Source organism: Pyxicephalus adspersus, chromosome Z (genome assembly GCF_032062135.1).
Source record: "Pyxicephalus adspersus chromosome Z, UCB_Pads_2.0, whole genome shotgun sequence".
Classification (NCBI taxonomy): domain Eukaryota; kingdom Metazoa; phylum Chordata; class Amphibia; order Anura; family Pyxicephalidae; genus Pyxicephalus; species Pyxicephalus adspersus.
This window is the reverse complement of record NC_092871.1, coordinates 35350465-35377725: the sequence shown is the minus strand read 5'-3', so window position 1 is coordinate 35377725 and position 27261 is coordinate 35350465. Positions and strand designations below refer to the sequence as shown.

The 27261-nt window shown below is 36.8% G+C and overlaps 1 protein-coding gene across 1 annotated transcript in view; it reads left to right on the top strand.

The window, feature by feature from the left end:
* TMEM164 (transmembrane protein 164) overlaps positions 1-26986 on the top strand; it is a 36966-nt gene extending 9980 nt beyond the window's left edge. The window contains exons 2-6 of the mRNA XM_072431291.1: positions 10252-10301; positions 10936-11002; positions 18236-18314; positions 20406-20506; positions 20785-26986. Coding sequence (XP_072287392.1) covers positions 10252-10301; positions 10936-11002; positions 18236-18314; positions 20406-20506; positions 20785-20991 — 504 coding nt within the window. The 3' untranslated portion in view covers positions 20992-26986. The remainder of the gene's footprint in view (positions 1-10251; positions 10302-10935; positions 11003-18235; positions 18315-20405; positions 20507-20784) is intronic.
* Positions 26987-27261: the final 275 nt, after the last annotated feature.

The window sequence follows — 27261 nt, the reverse complement described above, 5'->3', positions numbered from 1 at the left end:
CTATATATCCACTCAAATAGGGGGAATTGGTTCTAAAAATGGGGTAGCCCCTCAAGGTACAGTTTGGAGGTATGTATGTAATTGTGGTAAGTCAAAAGCAACTGACTTGGCATATTATTTTGAGAAATATTTGCACACCTTTCATAGCTGTTCCAATATTATTCTGCGTTATTATATACCTCAATCAAGGCAATTAGCTGAACATGCCGCCCTGACCAAGCACCAGGCCCTGGTGCCTTAGAATGTGGTGGGGACATTGAACTGTGAGCTTCTTTTAGAGAAAGTATATGAATGCATACATGGATACTAAAATAATTCTTTAATTTATTATTGTTTACAGGGAGAACCAGCAAATCTAACATTTTACCCAGAGGCACAAGCATGTGTTTGCATATGTTTTTTACAGAGGAACGGATGGGAAAATGTTTCCAATGCCTTGGGAGCTAAAGCAATATTAGCACTGGGAAATAAATATTCCAATTAGTGCTTTACTGGTGCTCTGGTAAATCCATGGAGCCCTGCTGCATTGTAGCATTGCCTTTTTTCAGCTTGTGTAGAACGTCTGACATTTTTACCTAAATTGTATGCAGTGTTTTATTAAACACATTCATTTCATCATCCTTCATCTTTCCTGCCTGATTTGTATATCTGATTTTTTTTTTTTTATGTATCCGTAGGTATCCAAAAAAAGTGGGCCCAATACAATTTATGTGTATTAGGAGAACCAGAGTTCATCTCCCATTATCCAATGACTGCTTTCTGTGCCATGCCACAGCATGAGCTATGTAAACAACTGGCATACTAGGGTGAAGGGTTTGGGTTTTAGCAAGTGATAAGTTATTGTGGAAAATTAGAGTAAAATGCACTTTGCAAGCTATGCCACATGTGCAAGAAAATGTAAAAAAAATAATATTAATGCATAGTTTTTGCTTGTGCATAATTGGATGTCTGTTAGCACAGCTGGACCTCATTTACTAACAGCCTAAGCCCCTTTATTATTATTGATAATAATAAACAGGATTTATTGTTAACATATTACGCAGCACTGTACAATACATATGGGTTGCAAATGACAGATGCACACAGTGACACAGGGAGGAGAGGACCCTGCCCAGAAGAGCTTACAGTCTATGAGGAGGGTAAGCAGCATACAATAGGATGGGAGATATTTAGTGGTGGGAAGTAGTGAGGGTTTTAAAAGACAGATGGGTAGGCAAGCCTGAAAAAATGGGTTTTGAGTGCTCTTTTAAATGAGCAGGAAGTAAGAGCAGGACGAGGAAGACCATTGCAGAGAATTGGGGCAGCTGTAGAAAAGTCTTGGAGCAATGTGTGTGATAAGGTTATGAGTGAGGAAGTCATTAGTAGGTCATTGGAAAAGGGAAGGGAGTGGCCAGGGGAGTATTTTTTCATCAGGTCAGGAAGGTAACAGAGACAAGAACTGTGGAGGGATTTGAAGGCAAAGCAAAGGAGCTTGAATATGATTCTAAGGTGAAATGGAAGCCAATGAAGAGAACTACTAAGAAGAGCAGTGGAGGGAAGGATGGATAAGTCTGGCTGCAGCGGAGAGAGTTGGGTTAGTGCAGGGGTCAGCAACCTTTACTATCAAAAGAGCCATTTTGCTTCCTCTTCCACTAAAGAAAAATAGTCTGGAGCCGCAAAACATAACACAGTTTATAAACTTTTAAAAGTTTTAATATTTTTTTAATTTTACCTGTTACAACAAGTGTGCATGTGTAGGCCTACTTTGAAATAAATAAAACACTGAACAATGCCCCTAGAAGCCTCCAGCTTGTAACGTATCAGCTGGAGGCTTCTAACGTAACAGGGTAGATTTTTTTGATGGGCAGAGTTCTTTATGTTCTGACGATGCCTTAGCGATTAAATTTTAAGGGGTGTTAGCCACAGGTGTCCCTCATTTGCAGCTTTAATTTTGTTCACCTGTACCCCCCAATCTTGAGTAATTGGGGTTCAGGTGCTAGAAGCCTCCAGCAATGTGTAACAGGGTAGATTATTTTGATGGGCAGAGTTCTTTATTTTCTGACGATGCCTTAGCGATTCAATTGTAGGTGGTGTTAGCCATAGGTGTCCCCCACTTGCACCTCTATTTTGGTCACCTGTACCGCCTCCCCCCCGTTCCAGAGAAATTGGGGTTCAGATGCTAGATGCTTCCAGCAATGTGTAACGGTAGATTTTTTGATTTTTTTGATAGGCAGAGTTTTTAGGAGGTGTTAGCCACAGGTGTCCCTTACTTGCACCTCAAATTTTTTTCACCTGTACCCCCTTCCTGTTCCAGAGAAAATGGGGTTCAGGTGCCTCCAGCAATGTGTAACGGTAGATTTTTTGATGGGCAGAGTTCTTTATGTTCTGATGATAGCCTAACAATTAAATTTTAGGGGGTGTTAGTCACAGGTGTCCCCCACTTGCACCTACATTTTTGGTTTTGTACATCTCCCTATTCCAGAGGAATTGGGGTTCAAAGGAGGGGGATGTCATTGTACACGCCCCGTGGTAGATTTATTTCACTGGTAGATTTTTTTCATTAGCACACCGGATAGGGAACCCCCCTCCTCCGCAGTGTCTTGGGAGGAAGGGGATCCCCCATCAGAGATCCCCCCGCGGCAGCCGAAGGGAGCCACAACAAGGAGGCTGAAAAGCCGCATGCGGCTCCAGAGCCACAGGTTGAAGACCCCTGGGTTAGTAGAATACCAGAGAAGAGGAGGTTACAGTAGTCCTTTAGAAAATCAACCCCAATGGCTGCTGTAGGGCTTAGAGAGCAGAGGAAAGTATGACAGGCTATGGTAGGGTAGGCTGCAAAGAGACAGATAGACATCCATTAATAAGTAATAGGGATACCCTTTTTCATCTTGAAGATAAATCTCTGTTTACTGGCTGCCTACTGGATGGGTATTCTTGACAACTTTTCACTATTCAGTTGTAACCTTTGCTGAAAATTGCAGTCGGTTTCTTATGTTGTTAAGTGCAGATTCTGTTTTGTTTGAACAAGAAATCAGGCAGTCTAGGTGTGGTGTACTGTTCAGCTGTAGTTGGCAGACTATAGCAGGTTGTAAGAAATTATGATTATTATTGAGGATAATATCTAGTATAATATGAATAATTTTTCAATAATAAAAAAAATTCCTCCTGTAAGTTCTAAGGAGGTCATCAGCAAAGGAGTAAACACACAACAACTGGCTATACAAAGATTATATTGTGCAGAAAAAGTTACATAATACATATACAATGCATATAACAAATAATACCAATGTTACAGACAGGGCCTATGTACAACCATTACCCTTCTTTGGCCAGCAATTCTTTGTGTGTCCTCTCCATGGGTCACACCTCTCCTCTCTGTCTTGGCCTTCTCCATGCTCTTCTTACACCCCTTTATATGAATTTCCAAACCCTCTGTGTAGTATACCATAGTCATGTGTAATCACCATAAAGGGTGGAACTATCTTTGGTGTAACTTTCTCACATGTATTTTCAGTGGTTTTGTCAAGAAAGGGCTCAACCCCACAGGGTACAAGAATTCCATATGTGAAGTCCTGTCTCTTTGGAAAAGGAGGTCTAATTTTCTTGTCAGAAACTTGTTTACTATCTGAATATATAGACAATATGAAATGCTGCTAACAGATGCTATCTGTACTTCCAATCTTTATATCCCAAACATACATCACCATCTTCAATCTTATGGTGGGGTTCTTTCATTCCAATGATCCACACAGCTCCTCAAAAAATAGACAATGTGTTCCCAGGTTTTTAGAAGCATTTGTTAAGGTGTGTCCCAGTGTAGAAAGGAACTATTTGTTTGGCTGGTGCTACATCTTGAGTAACTTCTCTAAATCTTTTTTAATTTTCTTAAAATATTGCAACAGTATTCACACCGCCATTGTGCTTTTAAACAGCCATTGTGTAGTGTCATTTATTTACAGTCTGTCACTACTGACTATACGGCTTTTGTTAAAGGCTTCACACCGTTCCAAAGTGGGCAGCTTACACAATGCAGTGTGGTTTTGTCCGATTTATTTCCCAGTATATACAGAGTGTGCAAACAGGAGATGGTTTCATAGTGTAATAAGTCAATTTTCCTCATGTCTAATTGATGATTCTGTTGTATATTTCTTTACAAATGGCTTTAAACAAGAGCAAAGGATCTGCAGAACAAAACATTAGGCAACTGACACATGGTAAACAGTTTAGTGTATTATTTTAATTGGAACTTAAATGCTTGACATTTGGCGAATTAAGTTGAGAGACATTTGCACACCCTTCATAGCAGCTATAATATTCACTGCAGCAAATTAGGATATTGTTTATTATATATTTTTTTTCATTTATACTCAGTGGGTTCTGGGTGGCATGACACATAGCCTTTTATTGACCTGAGCAGGGTGGGTAGCTCAGTGGCTGGCATTCTAGCCTTGGAGCACTAGGGTTCTGGTTTGATCCAACATCTTAAAAACATATCGGTAGGTTTATTGTGTTACACCTCATGCTGGCTTTGGAATGTGTTCTGACTGTGGTAAGCACATTACACTGTAAACTTAAACAGTATACAAATGCATAAAAAGGTTTATGAATAATTCTTAAATACTGCCTTTGCATAATATATTTATATTCGCTTTAATATTGTTTACAGGGATAATTATAAAAAATCATGTTTTACCCAGAGGCAAGTGCATGTGTTTGCATATGTTCTTTACAGAGAACAAGATAGAAAAATGTTTCCAATGCTCTAGAAGTTATTAGCACTGAGAGAAAATCCTCCCTATTAGTGCTTTACTGGTGCTCTGGTATATCCATGAGGCCCAGCTGCATTGTATCGTTGTGTTTGCCTTATGTATACCTCTTCTTGTATAAGCTTCTATGACATTTGTATCTACATTGTATGCAGTAATTTATTTATAAACCTATTCATCCTGTTATCATCCCTTACTATAACTCTAATTGGTACAAATGCAAAAAATGTTGATCTCAGTTTTTGTGTTTTCACATCTACTTAGGAGAGTTTATCTCCTGTAATGCAATGACTGCCCCTGTGCTGTGCCACAGCATGAGCGTCGTTATCACTTAGCATAATATGGTGGAGAGTTTAGGCCAAAAATTTATATGGAGGGAGATATTGACAGCAGTATGTCTCCTTTCAAAGAATAAATATCTCAGTGAAACCTTGGACAGTACAAGGGATTATTAGTCTCAGCATTAACTTTATGTGTGTATGTGTGTCATATTAATACTTTCCTTAAAGAGGAGTTGTGTATATGTCTCTGCTTTACTACAAGTCACCGTAATAAACAGGCCTATTCCTTGTTTTTACCCAGGAAGTATAGAGTTGTTTCACGCCTATTTTCATCATCAGTGCAGTGCATGTAAACAATGGGCTTTAGGCTGCTCACTTGGCAAAGTGTATAATCAATCTGCAGGAGATACTTAACTTGTTTTGCTAAATATGGTGCAAACCTACTTTGCAAGGAATGCTGCTTCACATGATTAGAGTATTCTTAAACATTTTGTTGTTTGTTGCAGTAACAAGATATTGTTGCCTGGAACTAAGGTAAATACCTAAGCCAATGTGGTATAGACCATATATATATATATATATATATATATATATATATATATATATATATATATAATCTCAATGCTATGGTGGTATAATAAATATATTCAGAAACCCCCAAATAAATAAAAATGTAAAAGAAAAACAAACTATAGAATGAAACTCCATCAAACTGAAGTTTTCATAAAAGATTGCCTGGTGCTATTAATGTCCTGTAGTTATTATTTATTGTTTTTGCACAGTATGATAAATATCTTTGATGGTATTGAACAGTTTGCTTTTTGTTGTTTCATAGGCTTACAGGACTGGAAGTTGTGAAAGTTTCCTCAATTAATATTGGCAAAGTTGCTGTTTTGCAAGGACTTCTCAGAGGATAGCTATATATTTTGCTCTATTGAATAATTTGCCAGAACTAATTGCCGACAGATTTTGGTCCTAATTATGCAGTCCCCAGAACAGGAGGTTTATCAGTATCTTCTAACAATTTGTGTGCCTTAGAACATTCTCAATTTGGCAGATCATATACACTGCCAGCATTTTTAAATATAAGATCAGTAAAAGAATAAAGAGCTTGAAATAGAACTGTAAAGGTGTGTGTGTGTGTTTCGAATTGTTACATGTTAGTGTTGAAAAAAAATTTTGTATTCCTTTTAGTCAATTGGGGAAAGACCTTTTTACATACTTTACGGGTTATCCCTTTCCCCATGTTGTAAAAATCCTGCTGTGTAAAGACCACAATGGCTCAAGCAAATAAAGTAATCCTTTATTAAATATCTTTTTATGATATTTCAACAAGATATTGCCTGCTTGTAAGATGCAGCTATTGCCGTTCTCTCCTTAGATAACCCTATAGTGCTCTGGCAATTGACAAGTGTCAAATGACTATTTGTAAAACACAGATTGTATACGGCAAAAAAAGATATTAAGCATAAAGATAATAATATACAAAACTATATTGGTCTGGGGTCATTTTTTCAATGTTTGTACATTATTTTAGTTTACATATGCTGATGCGTTTATGTGTGTTTTGGGGGCATCTGGAGGAATATGTAAAAGCTTAATAAATGGAGGTCAGAACCAATGACCAATGACAGAAATGTTTTTACATGTAGACAGTAGTTAGAAGTTAGAAATGTTTTTGCATGCTAGGCCTATTTTACATCACATTTCTTTATTTAAACATGTTTTCTTCTTTTTATAAGTCACCTATCACCTGCAGCCATTGGAATGATAGGTCTAGATTTATGCAGGATTTATCCTTTGGTCTACTATTATATGGTCACCTAAGGCTCACACTCTTTAGCCAAAACATTAGGAATCACCTGTCTAGTGTTTGTGTAGGATCTCCATGTGCCACCCTAACAGCTCAGACTAATCAGTGTTCTGTGGCATCTCTTTACAACACACTAGCAGCAGATTAATGACCCTTTCATAATATATATATATATTAGCGATAGTAATAAAACAACTTTTTGTGGACTTTTTGTGTTTGTCAAATTTTTGTCCCCAAATCATTTATCTATGATAGGATGTAAGATTAAATGAACACCTTTTGTGTTTCTCCTATGTTGTAGTGTCTTGCTTCCTATATACATATGTAGTGAGCATTTGCATGTGTGTGTGTATATGTATGTATGTATATGTGTGTGTATATATATATATATATATATATATATAAATATATATCAGTGTTCTCCCCGGAAATTTTTTTCAGCCAGGTGATAGGAAGCTGTTGCCGGGTGGTAAAAAAAGGGGGTGTGGCAAAACACAGCAAATTTAGTGCTTCCAGTTGTTTATGCCATGGGTATCCAGTAACCTCTTATTGTTTCAGTGTTCTACCTTCTCCCAATTATTTGTTACAACTTTGTAATGCCTCCCCTGGTAGTATATCTAATTTTTCTATTCTATGTATTTTGCCACAACTGTCCTATGCCGTGTATTGTGACCCAACTTACTAGTGTTCTAAGTTTTAATCTGTGCATGCGAGGATGAGAGCTGGGCGGGGTATTCAAATCAGCCGGGCGGAGCAACCGGCTAAATACCTCTGGGGAGAACTATGTGTGTGTGTGTATATATATATATATATATATATATATATATATAAGCCTCCCTTCCTAACACAGCGCTGCTTTGGAAAGGCCGTACTGACAGAATACTGCAAGAAAAAGTGACAGTCTATTAGCTGCATGCTAATGGGCCAAAGTCCAAGGTGTCAAGTGCACAATCATTTACTCTGATATATTCTACACTACTGCTTAATCGGCTAGCTGCTGTAATTCTTGCTCAGACCTAATAGATCAATTTCGGAGCTTTAACTCACATTCATAATCACCCAAACCTCTACCTGACGGCCCCTATCAGGACAAAAAATGTGTGATCAATATTCTTTTGGCCAATATATGTAATATTTAGATCATGTGGCTCAGTATTAGTAAATCCATACAATACTATTCCTGACAAAGCAGGGACAATTGGCCGAAGCACTACAGACACTCTTGTTACAGCAAAACATTTACTATGTGTGTCAGTATAATTGCTTCCTTTGCCTCCTGTAAATGGGTAGAATTACTTGTTGATTTATTCTGCATTAAAGCAACTGGAAGCGTTGGTATGGCAACTGGACGGTTAATTTATTCAGCTTTTCTGATCTGTTTTCTCAATAGAGATCTGCAGGTAACATGGGAGTACCCAGATTCCTGCAATATGGCAGTATAAAAAGTGTATACATATTAAATCCTGTATACTGTATATTCAGTATCTTTAATGTTCTTTGTATTCATTATTTTCTAATAGTAATACATAGGCTTGTAATATTTACCTTGTATGTTTTTTTACTTAAAGGCTTAGCCAAGGCAAATAGTCTTGGGAGCTTTTTAGGTTTATAAATTTAGTTTTTATTTTAGATTTAGATTTTAGTACATAGATAATGGGTTGTAAAACTGTTCTACCAATGGCAAGACAATTGGTCTGATTTATTAAAGTTTCACAAGGCTGGAAAAACTACACTTTTGTCAGTAAAGCTGGGTGATCCAGCAAACCTGAAAATTATTTTTTTAAGTAATTTGCTTAAGTTAGCAAATGTTTTCAATACTGGACCAGATCCATTTCAGGTTTGCTGGATTACCCGGCTTCACTGATTAAAGTGTATGATCTCCAGCCTTGGAGAACTTTAATAAATCAGGCCCACTGAATCTAGCAGGAGCAACACAACATACAAACATGCACAATATCTGCGTTGTAGTTAAGTATTGTAGTGCAGTTGCACTTCTACTAGTCACACCTGAACTGGAACATAGTTTGTTCTTTTGTTTAGAACCCCTAGATTTTTTAATCAAGAATAAATTTAGGACACATACTTATCTGTGTGCTCGAGAGGTCTTCTGATATAGGATGCACTGGGTGAATCTGCCTTCCAGCTTCCTAAAAAAGAATAAACACTCCATAAAGTCCCTACATTGTCCTAATATTAATATTAATACCATGCTTTTATCATTTGATTGGCATTTAAGATTATCTTTAATTTATCACCCAGTTAATATTAAAAGTGTATTAATAATATACTCCAAAAAATGACACAATTAAAATGATAAACATTTGCACCTATCAGCAGTCTGTATTATTACAAGCACAACGAAGTTTGTTTTTACAGAATATATTGTGTTGCATTTATTTAGGAATGACTTTATCTAGAAAAAGAAAGATGCATCTGGGAATTGTTTGTTGAGTGCTAATTGATTTCACTTTTTTTTTCTTAGTGCAACAAATAAAGAATTACTAACATTGTTTATAGTGGAGTTGAGGACACAGTGGATAGATTTTTAAAAGTTCTGGCACAATTAACGCAACCACTTGCAGGTTTATTTCACTTTGTTCAGTTGTCATTCTTCATACTCTAGGTGGTTATCGACTTTTATCCCAGAAGATATTAAGGAGGAAAGCTAAGCATACACCCTTATATACAAACAATACACCAGGAAAGACTTTTGAACTCTTTCTTTCATAAGGTGACAGTGGTTACATACTGATATTGAAATTTACATTGTCACCTTTTGCTACAGTCTGCAGCTGTTTTACAGTGTAATGTGGTGTGTAACAAATCTTCATATTTAACATGCAGGGATTGTTGAGAAGTAGCTTATGTTGGTGAACTCACATCACAGCTGCAAACACCTTTTCTTCAGAAGTGATAAGAGCAATCTATGTTGGTTTACAGGCAGGGAAAATGAAAAATATGCAAATATTGTAGATATCAGCTTAAATCCACATAAAGGCAGTAGATGATCATTAAATAAAGGTATCAAGATATGTAATGTGGTGATAACTGTTTAAATTTGGTTTAAATAATAGCAGGTAACTTGTGGTGTCTGCTGTTAGGTGTCTGTCCAATGATCAATCCAAAACTATTATTCAAAATAATAACAAATGATCATTTTAATATGATGTAAGTGAGAGAAATGGCAAAGCCAGGAAAGCCAGTGAATGGATCTAATCATTTCGATCTCAATCACTCATTTAACTCCCCAGCATAGATCGGTATTGTAAAATATCACTGTTTGGTGGACTACCCCTTTTCTCATAGGTTTTCTTAACTTCTAAATTTCTTTGTACCACAAAATAATTATAATGAGCATTTCTAAACCATTATCTGTTTTATCTTGAATCTTGAGAAACTTTTTTATGTTTTGCAGATATTTCTTCTGGCCTGTCCGCCATGTAAAGTTGCCACTGTAATATTTAGGTGAGTATGGTACTACAAATGAAATTAGATAATCATAACATTTATTACTTTATTTATTGTGATTCATTGTGAAAGCATTTATTACAGAGGCAGAAATCATTTTACTGGGTTCAAAGATTGGTGATGGCAGGGGTGTTGTGATATGTCAGAACCAACACAACTTATGATTCATACTCTGAGCTTCAGGCTTTATTTTATAACTAGTATAAGTTCCAAAAGTATAGAAGTATTGTAAACTTCTTCCAAGTGAAATGGAGAGGCTCCTAATCTGCTTCTGAAATCCCATTTGCCTGGGTGTTATGCTAACACTCAGCTTCAATACTTTCAGTGATGCCAGATCAAGCAAACATATCATAAAAACTCAGAAATTCTTATTTAGGGTTAGTGACTTGAGGTGTCACCTTGACAGCCAGGCAATTAATGTTCACAGTACAAGAGGTTCACAGAAGCAACTACAGTTTTTCTCTTGGGAAAATGTTCATCTATATATGAGTTGAGAAAATGAAATCAAAACTGGTCTTCGTATACACTCATTTCATTTTCACATCTCATTTCAGTAGCCACATTCTCAAGTTATTACTAAAGAAATTACATTTTCTAACTACAGATGTAAAATGTTATTTTTCTGTTTTAGATTACAGATGCATATGCTGAATGGAGCCCTCCTTGCATTGTTATTTCCAGTGCTGAATACACGAATGGTACGTAGATGGTATTACTTGTATTGGCTTATTTTTATTTTAAAAGATAACTTTGTCTTACTAAAAATACTACTTGCCTGGCTGTTACTGCCTTCCAGACCTGAAGCAAGCAGCAAATAAAATATAAAGGTGCGTACACACTTCCAATTTTTATCGTTCAAAACGAACGACGAACGATTGATTGGGCAAAAAATCGTTCGTAAAAAAGTAACCAATGACGCCGACGAACGAGGAAAGTCGTTGGAAACGAACGACCGGACCGGCGGATCGGATTGGACGACGACCGTTGAACATCGTTCGTGTGTACGGTCGTTCGTTGATCGTCCATGGGCTGAGTATGCTTAATGAACGAACGTTCGTTCACTTTCCTGTCGTGCACATAGTTCCTCTATCGCTCAAACGATCGTATCTATTGTGTGTACAATATCTACGAACGATCGTGTCGTTATCTCTATGTGCAGGATCGGTGCTATACGATCGTTCGTAGATATCGTGCAGGATCGTTCGTCGTTCGTTTTCCAACGATAATAATTGGAAGTGTGTACGTAGCTTAAGAAAAGTTTGCATTTCTTATCTTTTCTACTTCATGATTAAGAGGTGTGGAAACCAAATAAAGACAAGTGGCATTTTTATGAGGAGATGTGGTGTTGGCTTAAGTAATTCTGTTCAGAAGGGTTTGCTTTGAAGAGACTCCATCCCAAAAATAATTCCACTTGGTATAGAGTTCCCTGCAAAGTGTAAATAAAACATAAACTTTGCCCATTTGGAGGTATTAACTATGTAGTAACCAGTGAATGCAGCAGGTAACAAATAACTGGCACCTCAGATGTGTCTAAACACTTTCCAACAGCAAATCCTGATCACTGGAGTCATGTTCATTAGGTATTGTGCGTAGGCACCTTTTGCTGTGACTCCTAAAAGGTCTTCTGTTTTTAGAGATCTTACAGGGTACAGTAGTGATTGACTCCTTTGCCAATAACAGTTCAAAGCCTCTCAATATGAACTTGTCCTCTCTCAATATGAACTTGTCCTTTCCTCGGACTTTTGAATCCATATATCATGAAAGAACACATAATACTTATAATTAATAACCATAGAATAAAAGCTGTTTCTGGCTTCTCTAGACAGTACAATTATATAAAATATACAGGGTATGACTAATTAGTAGGAATTCCCAGTGCAGACATACAATCTACATCAGCGGTTGCCAACCGGTGGTCCATGAGAAAATTTGGGTGGTCTGTGGCTCTGGTTGTTGCGCTCCCAGTGGAGTCAGAAAAAGGACCCTGCTGGGGGGCGCACCAGCCAGAGCCGCTGACCATGTCCCCCGCGCTGATCGCAGGCTCAGGGCGGGGGCCAAGTTGTGTCTCTGGACACAAGAAATGGCTCAGAACTGCGATGGGAGAGTGGGTGGGTACTGGCATGATGTCACTATGGGGGAAGTTTCTTACCCTTTGAGTGACACACAGCTCCCTGGAGTCCATGAAATTAGTTGTCCGTGACATCCAAAAGGTTGGCAACCAATGACCTAGACCACATTGTCAGATGTGTGTAGGGGGTTTCATGTTCTTAGCAAAGATTGAAACTCCTTTAAGAAACTCTATAGTTCCACCAAAAAAAAAAATGAGATCAGTCTATTATAGCAGAAGGGACAGGCAATGTCCTTACTGTAATAAAACACCCTTACCTCTCGGATCGCTATCCTATTAAAAAAAAAAAAAAAAAAAAGAAGGCATCCCTGGAGGTTCAACAGGACTGACTGATCCGAACCCAGAAGAGAAAAGGAAAATGGCGGCTCCTCCATGGAATGGGGACAAGTTGATCAGGCAAGTGATGTCCCTTCCTGAGGACCTGCCTGATTGCAATGTTTTAAAGGGTTTAGTTTCACTTTAAGAACATTCCAACAGGTAATGATTTTTTTTTCTGTGGAACCTTAGACCCACTTCGAATCCTATACTTCAGATAACCTTGTGTGCAAACAGTTTACATTAGAATTAATAAATACTTCTTCTTTACCTTTCCCTTGGCCCTGTACAAAGTGTAAAGTAGACAAAAAAACGGTGAAAAAAACAATGTTGACAGTGTTTGTTTAAAATGCTTGCGTTTTACATATTTTTAGAATATACAATTTACTTTTACAAATATTCAAAGCATCAAACACTTCACTGCATTACCCATGTCCATGTATTTTTTTTCAAACATATTACTTTCATTTGTACTAGCTATAATAATGTCCCTTCTTTGTTTGTCATTCTTTGTTTGGGTCATGCCAGTTATAATTTTCAGTAATAGCAATAAAAATGGGTCTTCCTGACTCTGTATAATGGTTCGGAAGGTAGGCTGGAAGTCTACAGGCTAGTCACGGCGCCAAAATAAAAAGATTTAAAAGCAAAAAATGTGTTTGTTCTACACTTTTACAAGTGAGTAGAGAGAGAACTCCCTGCCAGGATCTCAATAATAATTTAACTTTTTACCTATTCTATTTCAGGAAATCTAGGATGATAGAATTGTCTTTAAGATTCTTAAATCATAAAGTGGGTTTGTACCATGATACAAACACTTGCCTTTGCACAGGTTATCATGGCATCACAAGGCCCAGGAAAAGTTAGGAAATACTGTTTTGACTTAACCGTTTTCAAGTCTACAGTGTAGAAGATATAGCAGAGCAGAGATAAATAATAAAACAAAGTTTTAGCATTTTAGAAAGGGTAATTTTTGGGTAGGGCATTGGTCTCTGTGCAAGGATATTGGTGCTGAAAACCAATATATTTCTTTTTTTTGTTGGTGGGTGTTGGCTCTTATCTTTGCTTAGAGTAAGTTTTGTAGAACCACCTCTTTATTCTTTGTTTTAGGACGTATTGTGTAGCTATAGAGGAAAGAAAGAGGTTTAAGGCTCAGAGTTTTTGTGCAAAAAGTCAAGTGTGTATTTTGTGGTTAATACATACAGCAGTGATACAAAGTAATTTTTTCACCAAATATCCAATTGCCTGTTACTGTCACAGGGTTTGGATATTTTTCCTAGACATAATTTTCCTAAACATCATACAATATTTTATTGAAAACGAAAAGAGGACCTGTAGCGGTCACACAATTCCTGACCCTTTTCATCAATTATAGGCTTCCTCAGGGGTATGTGGTTGCAGAGATTGTATGATTTCTATGTTGTACAGATACAAAATATTTAGCACCAAAACTTGCAATATCATACAGTAATGTTTAAATTCTATTGCATTATTTGTAAAGATATTTGACAACTGATACTGGTTTACATGTTACTAGATTGAATATATTATACATCAGTTATACATCATACATACCGATGTTTGTTTTCAATATTATATTGTATGATTACTTTGTACCACTGCTGTATGTATTAACTACAAAATACACACTTGACTTTTTGCACAAAAAATCTGAGCCTTAAATATCTTTCTTTCCTGTATATCTACACATTATTTTTTTTTTGGATATGTTATACCAGGCCTATTTTTCTTTTTTATTATTGAAATATCCTTCCAGTGACTTATTTCACTCATAGGTTGTTACAAACTAATAACACAAACTGTGTGTTACAAAATGTGTGTACTGAGAGGCCACTAAATAATGTAAATTATCAGTACATTTTTGCATTCATTGTACTGTTTCTTGCTTCATTCTACTATTCAGTTTATAATAGTGTTTTTTGTGTCTTGATCAGCCCTGTAAACATCCATATTTGGTGTAGTTCCCTGGGATCTGCCATCCCAGTATTGATTTTATATTATGATAGCACTGTCACATCTAATTCAAGTAAATAGGACAGATTGCTCTTTTGCCATGAGCATCTAGTGAATCACAAAATAATGTAATTGCTTATCTCATTTATTATGCAGACAAAGGTTGCATTAAGATTCCAAAATAGAATTTGCCAGTGCAGTTTCCTGCGTGGTGATGTTTTTTTTTTTTCCCGCTCCAAGGAAAAGGAGATAACTCTCGGTTGAATATTAATTGTCGAAACCATACTGTTTAGCTAGTAAAGAGTATGCTTAGATCATATTAGTGTTGGGTGTCATATGCTATGATACAAACATGGTCAGTGTCTGGCAGGGCTGATAAACTTGGAATTTGTCTTTTGAACCCCCTGTCATCCATAAATTGTTGAGTTTTTATTGCACAAAATGGCATTTGGGAACCCTGCCACCACCAGTGACTCTACAAGGTACTTTCTCAAGTCTTTCTCTAAAGGACTTTAGAAAACTCATGCTAAATTAAATTATTTGCTTTTAGCACAGCTGCAGTATTTGGTAAATGGAATAAATAGCTCTCTGGGTACATTTGCTTTTTGCCTGAAATTGCTCTTAAACTCTTTAACTTCCAAAGCAGACCCTGCTTGAGATTCTCAGATTTCCCAAGATCCTGGTAACATCGGTGCACGCAGGAAGTAATGAGAAGTAGGGTGTAAGGTCTGGAAGAGGAGAGCCTGCTCAAAGTTTTGGAACCCATTGCTTGTTTAGCAAAAGCATAACATATTTATCATTAAAGTGAACCTGAGCTTTTTCCTGAGTTTTGTCAGGAAAGAGAAACCTTCATGTACTGCAGCATTAGGCTATGTTCACACTGATCGGTTGCTTAGTCGGGCACTGTTTCCTTATGCTCGAGAACCGCTGCCTCTGGGAGGACACTACATGTAGCTTCTCCCCACAGTAGCCCAATGGGGAATGAATGGAGGCGGCAGGGAGTGGTAACAGTACTGCTTATAGCCGACAGTGCAAGCGACTGGCTAGGTGCAGGATTGCTCAAACATGAAGCAGGCCTGAATATGCTACTAGTTAACTACTTTTGCCTGCCTTCTCCTCATTCCTTTAGTACATCATTTAGGGAATAAGAGCATAAAAAACTCTGTATTTGCAAGTATGGGAAGCTTGTGATTCTCCCGCCTTCTCCCACAAATGCAGAGCTGGGTGTCTGAATGGGTAGGCATCTGTTCTGTCTCGAAGTGGCTATGAGTGAGTCATAAGCTCTAGAGGGGATGCTAAATTCCAAGTTGAAACCACCTAAAGCTTACATGGGGGCTTTCGCTTCCATTTCACAGGCAGATGGACTAGCAGAGAGGAAAGGAATGCATCAGTTATGTAAACCTGTTGCTTTAACCCGCATGCATAATATATAAGTTCGCCTTAATTAATGCAGCTTGTAAGAGTAACATGCTTTCACTTCTGGCTTATGCACATGCTTGGTAAATAATTTACTTGCATGGGTTGTTATTTTCTTTTTTCCTTTATTCAGTTAAAGACTCACTGCTAACAATGGTAAATGTGCATTTGATTTGTTCATAGGCAAAACTTTGTTATGAAGTTCTACTAACATAAAAAGAACTTTTTAACCATTTATCATTTATATTGTTTTATTGTTGTATCATCATCATCATTGTAGCTTACAGACTTTTATTTTTTAGGGTGTCATGTTGGTTTTTGTTTGGCAACAAAGCTGAATATACACATTTTAATATTTTATTCTTTCAGGATTTATTTCTGAAGAAAAATAAGACAAAATATAGTATGAAATATTCAGTCTACTTACGTATACCCATTTTTATGTGCTCATTTCAGTGCAGTGTTGTAGAGTTATACAATCAGTATATTCAAAGCATCCTTCTAGTTTTTGAAAGTTTGTCTATGTTGATATAACATAGTAACACATGTTTGTAAAATATAAAAATTTAAAAGATTTCACAGGGTTGTGAAAATGGTGGATAACATTGGTGGGTTTTTTTTGTGTGTGCGTATGTAAGCACTTCATACTTTCACAAAAACCTCAATTTTGTTCATAGCAGAGATGGATTTTGGCAAAGGACTGTAATCTGACTTAAACATTTCAGGCTTCTGCTAAGGTAGATATAGTCTGCAAAAGGTTAATGAAGAGTTTGTTCCCATAGACAGTTGAGAAAGCAGTTTCCTAGTGGTTCAACACTCAAAAATGATCCATAACATTTGTATTATTAGGAACATGAATGCAGGAGGTGTGGTTGCAAACTTAAAAGAATATGAGCTTTTCCAAATTTGTCTGCGGGTTGGCTTGGGATTTTAGGCTGGAACCAGGACGCTATGTGCAGCGCATTCTGCACAGTTACTTGTGCAACCGTTTCTATAGACCTAAATAGAAACGCTTTCAAGTGTGTTTTTTTAAGAGTTTGAAGGAGTTTTGGAAGTTTTAAAGGAAGGAAATGCAAATCAGTGATTTGTTTCCTCCCCCCCCCAGTCAAGACAACTGCATTACTAGAGAACTGCTCCTATATTCGTTTTTAAGCATTTTTATAGAGCCCAGAAAATGTCTGTAAAACGGTTCAGGGAGTATGGAACCACATTTATGGATTGGCCATCAAAGAGTCCAGAGCTCAACTTACTTGAGAGTTTTTGGGATGTGCTTGATAAGACCTTACACATCAATTTAACTCGCCCATCCTCAAAACAATATCAAAACAATGGGGACAATTATTTTAACTCCGGATGGAAATAAAAGCCTAAAAATAAAAGAAAATGTCTATAAGAACACTTGTATCCTCTCTCATCACCTACAAGGTAGAAATGAGCCTCACCACAGCTCCATCTAAACAAATAGTGTAAGGTATTAGGTTAAGGAAGTTCAGTAATATAAGAGTGTAGACTAAGGAATAATACTGATTATTTGGTTAACTAATAAAGTTTAGATTGGGTGCATAAGTTGCTATGGCTGCTTCAGGAGAGATTTAAGCCAAAGGCTAGGGGGACATTTGCCCCTTGGATCAGTACAAGTAAGGTCTATTAGGTTGCTGCCCTGAATGAAGGTTTTGAGACATTTTCATCTCAACACATTTTCCTTGAGTTTGTGGCTACTTGACTGTGGCTTGGTAATAAAGGAAGCCCCACATTTTTTAGTACTTTTTCAGAGTTTGAGCAGTTCTGGCATTTTCAAAACTCTGGATAGTTTTTATCCTTTTCCAGATTTGTACAATTCAACTTTTTTTTCTTTCAGGTCCATTGAAAAATATTTTGCTTTCCCCATGAGTTGGTATCCAGAACATAGGAATTTTGAGTTAATAAACTAAGAGCTGTTTTTCCTTGCATTATTGTTTTCAATAAATCCAAAAAAAAGGTACAATAGGGACAATGGACACAAATCGGAAGTTTCAGATAACAAAATATTTTGTCATATGGGTAGACAGTGGCTGTCAAAAGAGTTTAAATACCTTACTTTTTTTTTTTTTTATACCTGCAGCTGCCATTTGAAGTGGAGGTGTATTATATTCAACATATCCTGCTTTATATAGTGCCCATCTATCTGCTGCGAAAAGGAGGTAAGTTGTTTATTTTACAATTTAGGCCTTTATTATATTGCCTAAATAATCATTGTAATCAAAAACAGAACAAAATAATGCATAGCAACTGATTGGAATTTTCGTCTTTTTGATTTAGCACTTAGTCTAGGAGTGTGCTGCGGTGTCCTGGACTTAATTCCAGCATGCAGTTCACAAGAAAACAAAAAATAGTCACAACTGGGTCAGCTAATACAAAAGGCTGCACTGAGTTGACATAATGTTGCTACACATAAAAGCAGAACTTTGGCAACAACTGCAACAATAATGCTTTCTCCATTGTTTCCTGTTATACAATAGTTTTATAAAGCTTCACATGTAACGATCATGAACTAACAAACATGTCCAAAGTTACCCTTTCAGTTATCTAATTTCTTTGAAAAAAAATACAAACACTAAAAAAACATATGTGACTACTATGTTTTTGTAAAAGCTGAACTCCAGATATAAAAAACTCCATTTAGTCCAGCTGCATATTCTTTGGCCTATAGTAACCCTCTGTATTTCAGTATTCACAGCGGCAGAGCTGAAAACTCTTGTTTTCAGTGCTGTTTGTCAGCAGTTTAAATATGGTTTACAAAATAGAGGATAATGAAGTATGAATATCATTGATATACTGCCTGAATGAATTATGTTGGTGAAAAATATTCAGCAATTTAACTTGTCATATTCTGCTGATGAAAGTTACTAACAATGACTCCTGTGCACTGCACTTACTTTCTGAACAATGAATCTCTTGTTTCTCCTGCATGAAGCAAAATGTTGTGCAATGCTGACATCTAGTGTTTATTTAAATGAATGTTCATTCTTTTGTCTTGAAAATCCCACACCTGCAAAATTAGAAATTGTAGTACAGTATATAAGGTTTATAGAACATGAGCAAACTTTGTCAATACACTGAATAGATGCTAAAGCCAATCTAAAACTTATTTTCAGTGACTATTGAAAAACATCCCAAGCACACTATCCAAATAACCTAGTTTTGCATTCTAAAGCCACATTGCCACATAAAAGTCTTTCTAATTGTGCCCACTCATTATAAGCTATGTGATGACTTTTAGTGTAATCTATATGTATGTGTTTGTATATATGTATTTAGAAATTTAACTATAAATCTGTGCCTTGGGTTAAGGAAGTTCAATACTATATGGTCAAAAGAGTCCCCAAGCCTGTAGGAATAATGTTATGATCTTGGGTTTCTTTAGTTGATCAGGTCTAGGTTGAGCAATTCTTGGCCTAAAACATTAGGTCCCTTGATTATCTGAATATACTTAATGACCAAATTTTTCCACTTGAACATATTCCAGGTTGACAATGGCAGGATTATTGGGGCACAGATTGATAGAGTGGTTTGAAGAGTAGTGGACATCATTTTTGCTAATGGATTGGCCATCAAAGGGTCCAGCTCAACTTGCTTGAGAATTTCTGGGATGTGCTGAATAAGACTTTACACATAAATTCAATTCTTCCATCAATAATACAATATCATGTTAAAAAAAAATTCAACTCTGGATGGAAATAAATGTGATATTGCATAGGCTTTCCAAAATAGTACCGGAGTAAATGTTTAACTATAGCAAAGTAGTCCGTTTTTTAAAATTTCGTGTAGGGTAGTAATTGTATATAAAATAACATTTTTCAAAGCCCCAGTCAAATTCAAATCTGACTTTGAATATTTAAAGGTGGGTAATATGTAGTATTCAAAGAGAAAAGAGGTTACCACACAGATTATAGAAAGTGGATATCTGTTGAACCTGTCAGATAAGACCATGATTATTGTTGCAGTGGGTGGATGGTTTCTTAAAAAATGTAAACCTTGTGAATTTGCAGCACAGCAGGAATGCATATATAGAATTAGCATCTCGCCTATTAGTGTAATGTGTTCCTGGAATTTCCCTTTATTATTATGTACAGAAAATCTCCCCTTGTCATTTACCATTCTGTTTGTGTGTCAGTGGTTTACACTCTGTGAATGTGTCAGTGATTTAGAAGTAGAATGCTTGGTCAACCTCCTAGAATTGCTGGGCATATTATTATGCACAACCTGACGTTTTCTGTGCTATTTTATCCTAGGGGTATATACATCAGAGCCACTTTGTAACTTCTGGTGGGCAATTCTTGCAACTGGACTTATGTTTTTCTACCACTTCAGCTTTCTTCAAATATTAGGCTTGGTGAGTATGTTGTTTGACTAAAAATATCAATGTAGAAATGGAATGTATATATTATGTGACATTCTACTTTCTCCTTATTGGCCTGGTACTTGAGCCATTTATTATATTAGTGATTAAAGATCGTGTGTATTTTACCTACCTAACTTCAACTTTCTTCAAAGTATATCTTTACCTTAACCATATACGTGGGCCATTAGGGACACCTGTGATCAAATCACAAACAAAACAAAAATAATTCTGTTGCATCTAACATTTGTCTCATATCTGTTTTTGCCTAGATGACGGAAGTAAACTTGAACAACATGCTATGCCCAGCTGTATCGGACCCCTTTTATGGACCATGGTACCGCATATGGGCATCAGGACACCAGACCCTGATGACCATGATACATGGGAAGTTGATTGTCACCTTGTTCTCTCCTGGCTCTCCACGCTTTAAATTTTTGGTAGACCTGTTTCCTTATTCAGGGAAGAAAGTGGATTGATAGGCCACTACAAGTGTAGCACAGCTTCAACCTCTTCTAAGCCAAAATGCATTATGCACAACTGGCATACAGAGGTTAAAAGGGCTACCAACCCTTTTATTATTAACCAGTATTAAGGACTTCCAGTTGCCTAAACAAGTGACCTTACAGAAGGGGCCAGGGTGTCAATTTTGTTTATCACTTTTAACTATTTCTAACAATTTTGCTGTCATATGAGCCAAATCGCATGCAAGGCAGCATTAGATTAACATTATGTGAGGACTATAGTGGCTGTCCATCTTTGCACAGAGAACTTCATGACCTGGTACACATCTGGGGAGTGAAGTCAGTTACAAGAACCAATACTTTTATTTATAATTATTATTGGGGCGTTTGGCACAACCCACAGCAAGTCATTTGTCTCTGTCTAGACTGAGGGCCTAAGTCTGCCTCGGTGAATCCATGCTGATTTGACTGTAGGCTCCACTCTCTTGAAATAGTACTGCACTAAGGGATCAATTTTTCTACACATTTTTATTGGCTTACATACACCCAAAGCCCAGGGTAAATATACTCAAGTTTGTTGCCAGCTAGAGGACAGAATAATGGATCTTTCTTTTATACCTTACAATGAGGCTGATTGAGACCAACTACAATAATTCTTCTATTGTTAGCCAGTTCTGTAAAATAGTTTTTAAAATCAAGTTGGTTGCAATTTTTATTTTATGGTATTTTTCCTAAAATAACCAAACTTTTTTTATTCTATTGACTCCTTGTCAATTGGAATTCTTATGAGACCGTGCCATTGCTACATTCATCCCTAGTTATAAAATGTTCTCTGCTACTTTCCATTGTAAACTATTACTATATAGTATTGGTAATATTATATGGTAAATGTATTGTAAAAAAGATTATTTTTTATGTTGAACAGTAGTTTGTGGCACTGCATTTAGAAAGCAGTGATCACATTGCGTGCATACTCAGTGCTTTTTAGCAAACTATTGCTCTCTTAAGAAGAATCTGAACTGTGACTGCTGTGCCCTAAAAGACAGGTGGAGGACAAATGATTATTCACAAGTACTGGCTGTAGTTTCCCTGCAGCTTATTCATTTCCCATTACTGACATAACCATGCCCAGAACAATGTATTATTTAATGTACAATAGTGCCTAACTTACTTTTTTGCCAACAGTGAAACAGGCATGTATTTCCCCAACATCTGGGTCCCCCAGTGGCAAAATAGCTATGAATGGTCTGCCTCTGCTCATTATCAGGGTCAAATACCAGATGGTTAGATTCAGTGTCCCCAGCAGAAACATTGCAGCTGATTCTGAAACCTGGGGTTTCCTACCCTGGTGTTGCGCACAGATCACTCAAAGTGAGTTCTTCCCCAATGCAGGTCCTAGCACTGTTGCAGTTTCTCTACCTACTATTTTAATCACCAAGGGTTGCCATCCAATTCTTCACTGCCTGCAGTCTCATTGCTTTCTCCTCTTTGCTAATGATACCCGATCTTTCTCTCTATTTCCAGCTGCAGTAGCGTCACAGTGCCTCCCATGCACATCTCTATCTGCTACCCTTTGCGTCTACCCCCCCCCCCCCCCCCCCCCCCCTTGAAATCTGGTGCTGCCCTCTGCATCCATCACTTCAAATCTGGTGCTGCCCTCTGCGTCTATCCCCTTCTGAAATCTGGTGCTGCCCTTTACAATACACTACACTGTACTATCCTCTGCAAACTTTCAGACACTTTTTTGCTAGTGCTGTGAAAAGTTACATTTCCTTATAACAAAGCAAATTTTCATCTTCTGAGTATCAAACATGCCCTTTGTGTTGATTCAAGAAAGAAAAAGAAAACTGCTAACAGATTTACAATGCAGGCCCCTAAAGTTACCTGCAGAGGCCAAATATCACCTCCTCATCCCATCACAGTATCTCCCATCCCACACAAGGGGTATCTATCAATACATTTCTGGGACAATGCTTAGAAAGAAATCCATCTAATTGGGTTGTTCTGCATTTGTCTGCAGTCTCAAAATATTTGTCAAATATTTATCGTTGAATTTACATAACACAATCTAAAAAAGAAAGTGCTAGCTGTGGCAATATAGATATGTTCACAAAGATACAGTAATGTACATTTTTAGAATTCAGTTGCATAATAGGTTGTCATTGCCCCATTGGCAATCTGTACTTGTGAAACTGATAGATTACGATCTATCATATTGATCCAGTGGCTTTACTTTTGATACCTAACCTAGATGATATATGTCATTTTGGCATCACTGGAAGCATAGTTCTGGTCTATGTGACAGGAATAATTTAGAAGGTCAGCAAATAGCTGATACTACTGTCTATTAACTTTCTCATCTTATCCCAAGGATGCCATGATAGTTCTTTCATTATTGACATGAAACTGGAACACTTTGCATTACAGTTCCATGCACACTGTGTCTGTATCATTGGCTGCTGACAAGTCCAAACATTTGATTTTTCTCCAGCTAATATAAAGTGGTGTATGGAGTACCAGACAGTACTAAGCACTCCTACTCTTTCTCTCCATATGTTTACTATGTTACTGAGAATTTGGATACCTCACCTGGCTCAAATGTACATTAAGAAAGTGCCATGAATTCTTTCCTCACCTCCCAAAGTCAAAAGCATCTCAGGTTTGCATATTATGTGAAGTGCCATACAAAAGCTTTACTTTTTTCCTAATCATGCCACCCAAGCCTTCATAGGCCGCATATTTGTAAAACTACACTGAGCACCATTTGCATCCAACATGGCCGTGTAACAGAATTGTATCATTAGTTACAACTTTTCGTACTGTATTTTTCGCATTATAAGATGCACCTGACCATAAGATGCACCTAGTTTTAGAGGAGAAAAACAAGAAAAAAAATATTCTGAACCAGTACCCTAGCTGTGTCTGTGTAAACCTTCATATAAACGTGGTACACTCTGTAGGACGCAGAGACATTTTCCCCCCCTCAATTTTTTTGGGGAAAAATGCGTCTTATGGAGCGAAAAATTTGGTAACAACCTAATATTACCAAGGAGAAAATTGCTACATTTCATACAATTACTTTAGCTTATAATGTGAGATGGTGTAAATTGCTTCAGCATAAACATTAAGTGGTGTATTTAGTTCATTACATTAAGTGGTGTATATTTCTTCTGTAACATAAAATTGTGTACATTGCTTCATATATTACAATGGCTCCTTTTAATGTGCAGTACCTGTACAGTTGACTACAGCTATGTTTACCTACAAATCTGGAACTGATGCCAATAATTTGGTTTTATATCATTTTTATTTATTTCCCCTGTTCTTATCCACTGAACATGAGTAGGAATTTACAGATATTCTATATATTTTATATTGCATTTTAAAAGTCCTTGTATAATCGTGTTTGTCAGTCATTTGATCGATTTTATACCATCAATTAGCAAGCTCTGTTTGATGTGTTTGTATGTTATTGTGGGGTCAGATTTCTATATATTTTGTAAATTTATATAATGATATTAGGAAGTTGATTCAGGAAGTGTAGGCCAGTATTACAATCCTCGTAGGCCACTTATTGTACTGAAAATGACTTTGTGTTGGATTATTGAGCTTAAAACTTTTTTTAGTAGATACTGGGGTGTTAAATCACCTGAAGGTACCACAGGAGGATTAATGGTAAAAAAAAAACAGAAACTACTGCATGATCTCATTGCCATAATTTCCAATAGTTCTAGAAAGCCATCCAGAAAATACGTACTTGAGGTTTCACTGATAGCCAATGTTGACTGAATATTTACATAAATAAAAATTTTGCTGTTTATCTCTATAGACTTTGTGATGTTGGCATAATTCAATTAATGAAGTAGCAGTTTGTTCTTACTCTGGCTATTCTGCAGTTTGTTTAATGCAATGATAGTTTTTAATAATTCTTTTTTTTGCTTGCTGTGGATGTGGCAAGTATAGATATATTGATGGAGGTGCAGTAATGGAAACTTTGAAACCTGGTTGTATTGCAGATGTTGAGAATCTTGCCTCCTCTTAGGTGTTTGTATTCTATGTTTAGATATTCTAGTTGCCTTTAAATGAAAAACAAAACATTTATAGAAGGTCTGTACTCCTTTTTTGATTCCTGGTGAAATGGATAAAAGGTAAGAAAATGGCTAAAACACTTTTCCAGGGTAAACTGTTGATCCAAGGAACACATGACGGGCATTGTGGTTAGCCTGGAGTAGCTATTTCTCTAGAAAATACAGTATTACTGTTTAAGTCCATCTGTTCCTCAGCCATTTGACTGCATTGTTTTTTTTTGTTATCCACAAACTACTAATTATTTCTTGTTAACAAAGTCACTGGATATTAATTGTGCTTTATAGTTTATTAGATGTAGCATAGAGATGCAGCTTAACTCACAAAGGTTCTGAATGTCTAGAGCAGCCTATCCCAATTGTTTTATCCAAGAAAAACCCTTGACATTTACTGGCCTTGGGGAACTGCTAAAATGCATTGACCAAGAGTTAGTGGGTAGCTTAGCCCTTTTATTTGGGAGGGGGGCGGTGAAAGAATGTATAAGTGTTCCCCTACAGTGGTGGTTAGATTGCCATCCTTACGTTCAGCTAAACAGATCTTTGATGTCATGGCACCAAAACCTCTTTCTTTCGCTCCTTTGATTTGAATGTTCAATTTTGACTAATCTAAGAGGTGGCTCAACCTTCACTGTAAAACTCTAGTAAGGAGAACACACTTCTCTTCTTATCTGTCATGGCACTGGGTGGGCCTTGTACCCATGGAACTATGCAGATACCGGAGAGGAGAACTCAACGAATCTCGTGTAATTAGTTGGTAATTAGTTGGGGAACCATGGTTGAGAATGGCTGGTCTAACATATAAAACATTCTTCCAATAACATTTTATTAGGCAAATCCTTTGCTGCTTCTGGTGGCTGTTGTTCCAATACTGCTTATAGTTTTATCAAGCAACAAAGAATCCTTTTTTAGGTGAATAATATCAAACTACATTACTAGATATAAAAAAAAAAAAAATTATATTTCTTTTTGTACTATCACTGTGTGGTCATTATGTGGTGCATTTGTCATGCCACATTTTTGTGGGATGCATATGTTGTCAGTGGGGTCTGTGTTAATTTTATACTTTCTTAGATGTTATTTGATGTAGAAACTCTGTCAGGTTTTTACACTATTGTGTTAACACTTCATAAAAAGCATAACTCTTTGTGTGATGTGTTGTGCCACGCCAACACACAAGTAAAGTAAATGCCAACAGGAATGCACTAAATGCATTGCCATGCTGTGTATTGTGGTGTGCCTGCTACATAAGAGAGGCTCTAACCCTTCTTCTCATCATCCATAAAAAAAAGTTTTGTGGGGGATCTATGTAAAATAAAAGAAAAAACATCAAATTTAAAGAAAATTGTATAGTGCAGTGCCAAATAAACAGATTTCTATTAATGTTTTGTATTAAAGAATGATTGTATGGGAAATGAGGGGGGATTGATCACTGTACTGGAAAAACATTGTGGACAGAAGTTGTATGGTCCAAGCAGAGGTTTTTAAGCCTACATAGTAACAGGATGCTTCTATAATAATCATTAATTCCTGTTTTGATTGGGGCTCTGTATAGTAACATTATGGAGTGCCCAGTTCACAGCAACTATTCAGTAAATCATATAGTGCATAAACATTGAGGAAACTCCGCAAAGGGAGCAGGATAGGCCTGGTATCTCATTACTTATTGCAGCTTGATAAAAATCTAATTTCTCATTAAAAGTATTGATCATTGTGTCCATTTGTGCTGCAGCTTGCTTACATATGTTTAATAGCAAGGATTCCATTTTTTCAAGAATTTTTTAAAAAAAAATCTACAACCCAGTCTGTGTGATAACTGTAAAGTGTATTGGCTGTTTGTGTATGGGGTGTTTTGTAACTTGGTTTTTACTAAAATGTGCTAAATAAGTTTTGGTAAAATATTTGAAATAAAATATTGTGAACAGAAAGTGTGCTGGTGTTTATTTTCACCTGTCAATCATATGCAACCTGGTCCTAAAATCTCCTTACTGGTTTTGAATGTAAAGTGACTGGCCTTACATAAACTTCAATTAACTTTCCCAACTTTGGTCTTTGCTGCATACTTTTAGGATACCATTTTTTGGGCTTTGCACTTATGCCATTCAAAATCAACAAGGCGACAGACAGTTCTGTGGATTGGTTGACCTAACCAAAGCACTTTGTACACTTAAGCTATGTACACATTTTTCTCGCCCGATAATCA